Raw genomic sequence first — 8,450 nt, 5'->3', positions numbered from 1 at the left:
GAATTTGCAAAATGCGGACTATAAAAGAGATAGTTGAAAACGATATACAATAATTTTGTAACATCAACTTGTAAATCAGAGGCTTCTATAAACAATTCTCATTATCGATTACTGATGACATTAATTACTTGCACTTTTTCATGATTGGAGATTTCCGTAAATCTAAGGAAACAGGAAACCACAAATTATGAAAGTTTCATCTGAAAATGGTGGCCCATTATCATCTATATTACGTTGATGCATGTGTAAAGAAAGCTATAAACACAATACTTACCACACAAGTAATAGACAGCATGCATTTAAGGCAGTATTTTATGACAATTTTCTGACTGACAAGTGACCTCCCTATTTTTATGATAATCTATATTCAAAGGTAAGAACTTTTGTTTCGCGTATTTTTATTTATAAACGCATTAAATCTTCAACACACAGTTAAACGGTAACCTAATTAAATTGCACGATAGGCAAATGTTCCTACTCCTTCTCGACGAATCCATGTTTTTCTTGAAATGCCTGAAACGATATTTAAAGTTAAAAATATATTTATTAAAATTATTATAATTTATATTTTAAAATACAATACGACATAGGAAGACCGATGAATGATTGAACAATGGTTTGCTATAATAATAATTAATAAAATTAGCATTTTTCTATAGGACACGGGGAATAACCCAACATATCAGCAAGTTGAACAAGAATTGTTCCATTGAGATATTTTGGTACTTTGAAAAAAGATGAAACTGTCTTGTACAATTCATCGATATATGGTAATTTTTACACAAATATTGTAAGAAAATCGTTTCTATTTATTTTCGATATATATATTTTGTATTGTTCATATCATGACAACGGTTTATTTTCAACAAAACTTGATGGTTTACATCTTAGACTTGAAATATGTGTGAAAAGTTCAACCAGTATGTTCAAATTATTTAACTGCCCTACTAACGGCTAATTACATGCATTTATTTTACACCTAAATAGCATGTATCAAAATTACTATTGTTCCATTGGCTAAGAAATAGAAATGACATGTATTAAAAGAAAACCTTGACTATTTCTTAAGCTTGAAATATAATACTTTTGACAGTCATTCCATTTGTTGTACTTAATTATTCAGAGTATCCTACAGCATAAGTGACAAAAGAAACTAATGTAATGAGAAAAGAGAAAATATTGAAGTGTGATCGAATTCCAAAAATTTACCAGAAAAACACACGAGATATACAGCCTTTGACACTTATGCAAAAGAAAAATATTTAACGACAGTGCCATGTATTTTTGTAAAATCTGGCGTTTTTACAATTTATCTATTATATATTGATAATGATAATAGATCATATTGCGCTGGGTTTTTTTTTTATTTAATTTTAAATTTGCACCTTCATGTATCTGTCATATTAAATCTGTTTTATATTTTGGAATTTTTTTACAGACTGTAGACGATAAGAGCCAACAAACAGCTAAATTGTGTGACAAACAAGATGACCAGCTTTTTTCCATCGTCATTTTCCCTTTAAATGTACTTATTTTCCACTATCACCTGCTTAATGGTATGATTTTCATGTCTCCGAACTCATTCGCTACTCAAGAGCTTGGTTTAAGAACGGTCATTTTTTAAGGGAGGCATGCTACTCACTGATAAGTTGACGTTACAGGGATTTTAGCAGTGCCGTTTAAAGTCGGCATGTTGTAAATTCTATTGGTCGATATAACCTCGTTATCAACTACGACATATCAGTAGATCGAATTTGTGCAGACTTTCATACACATTGTTGGGCCGTAGTTTTTTCCTAAACAGATTTGTCTTTCTGATCAATAAACATTGGACCCACGCCAGGGGTGATCAATCAACAGGAGATGCTTACTCCTCCAAGAGACAAGACCTCGGGGTCATTAAACTTAGATGAGCTCACTTTTGATCTCAGTCTCTCTTTTCCCAAAGGAACTAATAGTAGAAAATTGAGACCGAAATCCAAAGTGAGCTTGTCCAAGTTTTATGGCCTTCAGGCCTGATTCTACATGTATCTCTGGGATATCCAGGGGTCAGTGTTATATGCTTTCCTCAGATTTGTATTGTTTATACTAGATTTCAGGTCGATAACTGTTCGTTTTCCTTGCCTTCTACAAAATTATACCAATCAAGGTATTTACAACTGCACAAAAAATTTAAATGTAACCTAAATCACCATTTCCTACACTGAAGAGATGTTAGAAAATATTTAGTTTACCGGTATCTTCTTTATAAAACAAGCTTACCACAGATTGTTTTTGCTGATAAGAGGCCCACGGGCCTTAGAGGTCACCCGAGTATCATGTAAAAACTTTCCAACAATTTTATTTGGTTCGTGTTTTAAACCAGAGGCCATGAAATTCACAATATTGAAAGAGGCACCATTGCTTATCATAATTATACACTTCGCATGCTTACTCCAGAGTTAGATTAGAGTAACAAACAGAAAATGCTTTTCCACTTTATAACCAGTTGTGCATCCCACCCTATAGGAACCACTGACCCTGGGGCCACATATTTCAAAATTTTGGAAATTTTATTTTATCACCAATGGTTGGTTAATACCAAAGAGCGGATTTCAAAGCATTAATTTATTTTCAAACTATGTAACCAACCAACACCCCCCTCACCCAGGGGGCATACAATTACTGGATGCACCTTTCATCATCTTAAAGGACTTAGCGCATGGTTCTCAATTATTAAAAATTTAATGCATATACCTTCCTTCTGACTACACTTTATAAATTTTCTGTTTGCATTGTTGACAAACTGCAGTAATTAAGAAAATAATCAGCTCAAATGTAACCTCCGATTTGGAAGAAAAAAAGTTAATGAGTTTGCGGGTCACGTGGTCTTGTGACGTCAAAGGCGACAATACCGATCATCTGTTCACGTTATTCTTACCAAACCCCTACCCGACTTTTCTAATTATGGACGACCAAATTGCTGATATTGTTGACATCCCTGATAGGTTAGATATTCAACCATATATGTTCGAGCCGTTAGCAGCTGAAAATCTACAAAATCAACAAGAGAACAGCGAAGAAAGTGAGGAAGACGAGGGCAACGACGAGGAGACTCGCCTCGGAAATACAGCATGGTTTGTCATATTTCGTTCGTATAACCTTATTTTTCTCATTAATCTATCGTCATAATATACGAATATTTTTTTTTTTCTTAGAATAAAGATATAACATTTTGAATCTAGTATTAAAGTACGATTTTGAATAACTAGAAAATACGCATCATAGAGAGAGAGAGATGGAGAGAGAGATAGTAGTAGTAGTACCGGTATTTATTTGGTGTCATGTCATCATACATAAAACAAATACACATACACAGATGGACAAATACGGTAATCAAAATCGGAATACGATGTTATTCTAAATTACTGAACTTTTTTTTATCATTATCCTAATAAATCAAACCATTTTCTCAAATCCCATAAAGGAGGAGGGTGGGGGTCAATAAAGAATGTGAGCACATTTTTCAAAATGATTATGTGTAAATTTAAAAATTCAGGAGGTATGTCATTTATAAGAAATAAATAAGCGACTTCTGCTTCTGGCCTTTTAATTTTAGCTACTTTTTGATTGTTTAATCCTAATCTATTTTTATAAGAATTACATGCATTTGTTTCAGGTGCGAATGTGGCTTTTGCGAGGTCATGAGGACCAGTATTGAATGCATTTGCTGTGCAGAAGTTTCACTCATTCAAAGAATCTGCCAGGACTGCAACCTAGAATGCATCACACAACACCAAACCTTTATTGACAACTGCCTCAATGAGAGGGTATTAGAGGTCAGCCTGCATGAATACATCCAAATGGAGGGGCCTCTTGATGATAATGAGCCAATGAACGAGTAAGAATTAAAACTGTTCATACAAGCATAACTATTTCTAATTCATGGCAAGGAAGAAAATATTTATCTTAATTGCATATGTATCAAACTTCAGTGTGCAAAGTTTTAAAAAAAAATCATATATTTTATTTAACTATGGATCATAATATTTTAATAAGCAAACTTACATTCAAAATTACATTTAATGGAAAAATAAATTTTATAAATTTCAATTAATTAACATGATTTACATTGTTTAAAAGAAGAATTAATTATAACAATACAATCAGTTTAAAAATCATTCAATAATTCATATCAATTTGCAGAGTTCTTCGTCACATTGCATACAGGAGGTTTGTATTCTGGGTCTGGCATAGGCTTGGTCGCGGCAACCGAAAGGTACTACCATCTTGTGTTGTCAACAAGATTCGTGATAGGTTTCCTTCAGAATACTACACCGGATTCCAGTACCCTCGACCAGTATAAGTCCATCACCTAGCGAATCTGGTGCGCCTTGACATAATCAGCTGTTGTTTGTTGACTGCAGCATATGAAGAGGTCAAAGGTGGTGGCTGATACCCTAGAGATACACGCGCATCTGAAGAAGCCGTTGAATATGAAGGGAACTTTCTCCGACGCTCCACCAAATTCATCCTCAACAGATCAACATAATCTGCAGTTGTTAAAGTTAATGTTAACATTTAACAATCATAAGTTTCTAAAACAATGAAATAACTTTGATATTTGATATTACACGTTGATATCACTAAAAAATTATATAAATTTGGTTTTAATAAATTTTTCTATCTTAATTATTATATTTGTGTTTGGTTATATAAAGAATTTCTTATCTAAAAAAATATAACATACCATAAGTGATTTGAGTTTTGTGTGGTTTGACTACAGCATGCTCCCCTTTCTTTGCCTTAGGATAACTAAGCTGCCATTGGGCTTCACCTGCTCTTGTGGAGGCTTGGTGTCTCCTTCCATTTTCATTAAAGTGTAGTGATGCTACACAGAGCCTAAAATAATTCATAATTCAGATATTTAAAACTTTATGGGTTCATTTTTATGATCAAAATAAATTCTTTTAAAATCAAAAGAAAATGATTCATTTGTTCATGCTTTATGTTTATAAATATCGTACCTGGCCATCATTGCAGGATAAAAAAAGTGTGTATTCTTTGGGGCAAAACTGTTGACCACACTATGGTAAACCTCCAGTCCATACGTCTGATGAAGGGGGGATAACTTGCCAATGTCCTTCAACAGAAATTTACTCTCCACCACTTCTCGAAAAAGTTTGTGGGCCCTTGAACCTATGGGAAACAATAGTCAGTCATTGATAACTTAAAATAAGATAAGTTTTATTATAGAAATTGGACATTACTTTTATTATACACATTGTACAACTATTTAAATAGTTCAGTAGTTTCATAGAGTGACCTAAAGATGTGATAAAATTTGATGTACGGTAATACCTTCTTTAAGCCAAAGCTTATCTTCAGCCAATACCCCATGTTCACAACTATCATGTTTGTTAGCGATATGTTGAGTCAGGGATGCCCACTTCTGCTCCTTGAGTTCCCCATTTTCCCCGCTAGAGACAGCCACCCAGTAACAGTGGTTGACTGCACTTTTGACCCATGGCCTGATGTTCTGACAATCTTTCTTTTTGGCTGCAGCTTCTAACTTCTTTGAGACTCCTGCATATTAAAAATTTAGTAGTTTTATAAAAATGTCAAAATTTTAACTTGCATTTTAATCAAAATAACTTTAAGAAATATACCTTTAGCCATGTGCCACACATCAAAGAAATGGTTTTTGTCTGGGTGTTCTGTCCTCATGTATTTCTTCACCATACCGTGTCTGTCTGTAACCAGGGTTCGGACATGAAGTCCTGCATCACCAAGTCTACGAAGACTGCGTTTCAAACCCTCCAACTCCATATGAGTAGACCCAGCAACTTCGTTACTCTAAATGCAATAAAAAAAAATTTATTATGAATGAATATTAGATTACATATACATGTATTCATAAAGGCAATTATGTTAATTGGGGGGGGGGGCATTGCAATAATATGACAATAATTTCATGTAGTGACATAAAAATGATAGACAAACAACATTTATATTTTACATATTAAATAGTTACACATAAGCATGATGTGTGTGTACCTGAACCAATTGAAAATCCATGACTTTTCCTGTCTCCAAATCCATGAGTGTGTAGGATCCAAACTTTGCTGAGAATCCAGGGGAATCACACCTAGCATCACCTCCAAGTGTTAGGATCTTTCCTTCACTGTTTCGAAGAAGCTCTTCCTGATGAAAATCCCAAGTAAAAAGTGAGGCTGGAATCACATAGGCAGTCTGAATCCGGTTAAAGGTTGATGTTGACATCATGGTGAGTTTCAAATGTCTAAATAGACGCAAGCTCTTGGATACATTGGATCCACTAAACACTATGGCACTAGCTACAAGAATATTAGACCATGGCATTCCATAATGACACTGCTGGCTCTCCCACTGGGAAGAGTGTCCATTAGGGCAAGTGGAAAGTGTCCCTATCATAGTTCCTCTTGTGAACTGCAACACAGAATTACATACACCATCACAAGAGCCACATTTCTGTAACAGCTGGGCTAAGCACGATTCGGATACCAAAAACTGTCGCTCTTCCTCTGGTGGGACATCTGTGCGTAATGGACAAGTGACATGCATATCCTGGGTATCCTCGATCTCCTCATCACTCGAGATGTCATCATCCAGCGGATCATAATCTGGGTCATGTGTATTCTGGCTGTCTTCTTCCTCATCATCACTCGCTGAGTCTGAGTCGTAAGGATCCTGGGGGGTGAGATCTGGCAAAGTTGCTAAGCCTGCAGCCACTCGCAATGAGACACCATCACATAGACTGGAGCATTGGACTCTAGTGGACACAGTCTGAACACTTGATGACATAGGAAGGGAGACCTGGATTCTTCTAGTTCTCTGGGGAACCTGAATAGATGCCTGACACTTCTTGGATTGAGTCACTGCAGCAATAGGGGTGTTGATAGTGGATGTTTCCTTCTCTGGGACTGTGGTCTCTGCTCCGGGATCGGAAGCAGTCTCCGGTAATGGTTGTGGATCTGGGGGGTAGTGCTGGGTTGATGTGTCCTCCACGTTTCGTGGCTCTAATTCTTGTAGGACATTTAGGCAGGGAATCTGAGAACATTTTTGTTACTTTTAATATTGACACAAAATACACATAATATGACATGGAGTATCTGATGTACAGATATTAATATAAGCCCATAATTTTTTTTTTTCATGTTATCACACCCTTTACATGACTGAATTTGTTCAATTTTTAAATTGACTTTTTTTTCAAATTATTTATTAACATGTGTATATATTTATTTTATTTTGATTATTAATTATTCAATCTCATTCATAGAAAACAATTCATCTATTCTCATTTAGGGAAAATATTGTTCATTTTCCTGCATTGCTACAGAGACATATGTCTCTGATTGCTATCACATTTATTTTCCCTCGTATATAAAAAAAAAAAAAAACAAATTTTACTAGTGCAAGTGCACTCATGAGACGAGGACTCAGTCTGGATATTTTTTCAAGACTTGCTGAACTTTTGCTATATTATTTAATAAATAATTTAATAATTAATTAAGATATACAAATGTACACTTACATCAGCCCGCTGTCGTTTAATAAAAGCCCCCCGGGGCTTCTTAGACGGGATAACAATGGCGGCGTTCTCATCCTGGGGCTTGATTAGGAGGGGTACATCTGGAACAGCGTCGCTGCGAAGCCGAATCCTGGCATTCGAATACCCATTTACCAACATTCTATCTGGATCCCTTTCTAACTGACACCTAGTGAAATGTTTAGAGCACAATCTACTGTTATTTGTTGGTACGAAGCCTTTCCGCCGACAGTAAAATGTCCAAACTTTTCTCCTTGCAGCATCACTTGGAAAGCTGAAAAAACTTAGTCCGCTCCCCTTTTTCTGAGTGTTTGAACAACCATAGGCAACACAATAAACCATTGTCACTAAGAGTCATCTATTATCATCACATTTGACAAGATAACGGTAATTATTTCATCCAATTAGGAGATTATCCAAACAATGACTGCACAGTTGTTCCACATTTTCTCGCTCGAATTGTCGCCTTTGACGTCACAAGAAATATGGCGCGTAAAATCTCGGGTAGAATATGCATAAAGAGCGATTGAAATTTTAATTGAATTCAACTTTAAATTAAAGCAATTTTATTTGCTTTTGAGAGAAATAAATTATTATTCGATGCATATATATTCTATTTCTGTCAAAATTTCAAAAATAAAGGAACCATGCGCTAAGTCCTTTAAATATAATTATACACTTCGATCATTGGCATAATACCCAGGAGCAATAAAGGAAAAATTTTCAAAGAATTCATGCATTTTCACTATATTATCATTAGAGCCCCGCCCTAACACCAGAACCCCTGACCCAGAGGCCATGAAATTGACAATTTTTGAAGAGGCATCCTATCTCATCATAACTATGTACATAGTTAATTGGTTTAATACCCAGGAGCAAA

At 35.2% G+C, this 8,450-nt stretch overlaps 2 protein-coding genes across 2 annotated transcripts; one reads left to right on the top strand and one right to left on the bottom strand.

Moving 5' to 3' along the window:
- Window positions 1-2,691: 2,691 nt before the first annotated feature.
- LOC134264892 (P2X purinoceptor 7-like) lies at window positions 2,692-4,345 on the top strand. The gene is made up of 3 exons (XM_062747148.1): window positions 2,692-3,116; window positions 3,659-3,880; window positions 4,186-4,345. Exons 1-3 carry the CDS (start codon window positions 2,848-2,850, stop codon window positions 4,343-4,345), a joined length of 651 nt encoding a protein of 216 aa, XP_062603132.1. The 5' UTR covers window positions 2,692-2,847.
- On the bottom strand, window positions 4,122-7,951 carry LOC134264890 (uncharacterized). The gene is made up of 7 exons (XM_062747147.1): window positions 7,556-7,951; window positions 6,037-7,068; window positions 5,649-5,835; window positions 5,341-5,565; window positions 5,007-5,178; window positions 4,730-4,881; window positions 4,122-4,532 (listed from the first exon to the last, which is right to left on the bottom strand). Exons 1-7 carry the CDS (start codon window positions 7,910-7,912, stop codon window positions 4,351-4,353), a joined length of 2,307 nt encoding a protein of 768 aa, XP_062603131.1. The 5' UTR covers window positions 7,913-7,951; the 3' UTR covers window positions 4,122-4,350.
- Between the last annotated feature and the right edge of the window lie 499 nt (window positions 7,952-8,450).

Source organism: Saccostrea cucullata, unplaced genomic scaffold (genome assembly GCF_032062105.1).
Source record: "Saccostrea cucullata isolate Sc308-1 unplaced genomic scaffold, CSIRO_AGI_Scuc_v1 ctg3166, whole genome shotgun sequence".
NCBI classification, from domain to species: domain Eukaryota; kingdom Metazoa; phylum Mollusca; class Bivalvia; order Ostreida; family Ostreidae; genus Saccostrea; species Saccostrea cuccullata.
The sequence above is the reverse complement of the archived record's forward strand: the minus strand, read 5'-3'. Positions and strand labels throughout refer to the sequence as shown.

Excerpts from the sequence above, each read along its gene's own strand:
- LOC134264892 (XM_062747148.1), top strand. The coding sequence starts at position 2,848 with ATGAGTTTGCGGGTCACGTGGTCTTGTGACGTCAAAGGCGACAATACC. Across the intron at positions 3,117-3,658 it reads CGCCTCGGAAATACAGCATG|GTGCGAATGTGGCTTTTGCG; the intron begins GTTTGTCATATT and ends CATTTGTTTCAG. Across the intron at positions 3,881-4,185 it reads GATAATGAGCCAATGAACGA|AGTTCTTCGTCACATTGCAT; the intron begins GTAAGAATTAAA and ends ATCAATTTGCAG.
- LOC134264890 (XM_062747147.1), bottom strand. The coding sequence starts at position 7,912 with ATGGTTTATTGTGTTGCCTATGGTTGTTCAAACACTCAGAAAAAGGGG. Across the intron at positions 5,836-6,036 it reads TGGATTTTCAATTGGTTCAG|AGTAACGAAGTTGCTGGGTC; the intron begins GTACACACACAT and ends TATTGCATTTAG. Across the intron at positions 4,533-4,729 it reads CAAAACTCAAATCACTTATG|ATTATGTTGATCTGTTGAGG; the intron begins GTATGTTATATT and ends TAACAACTGCAG.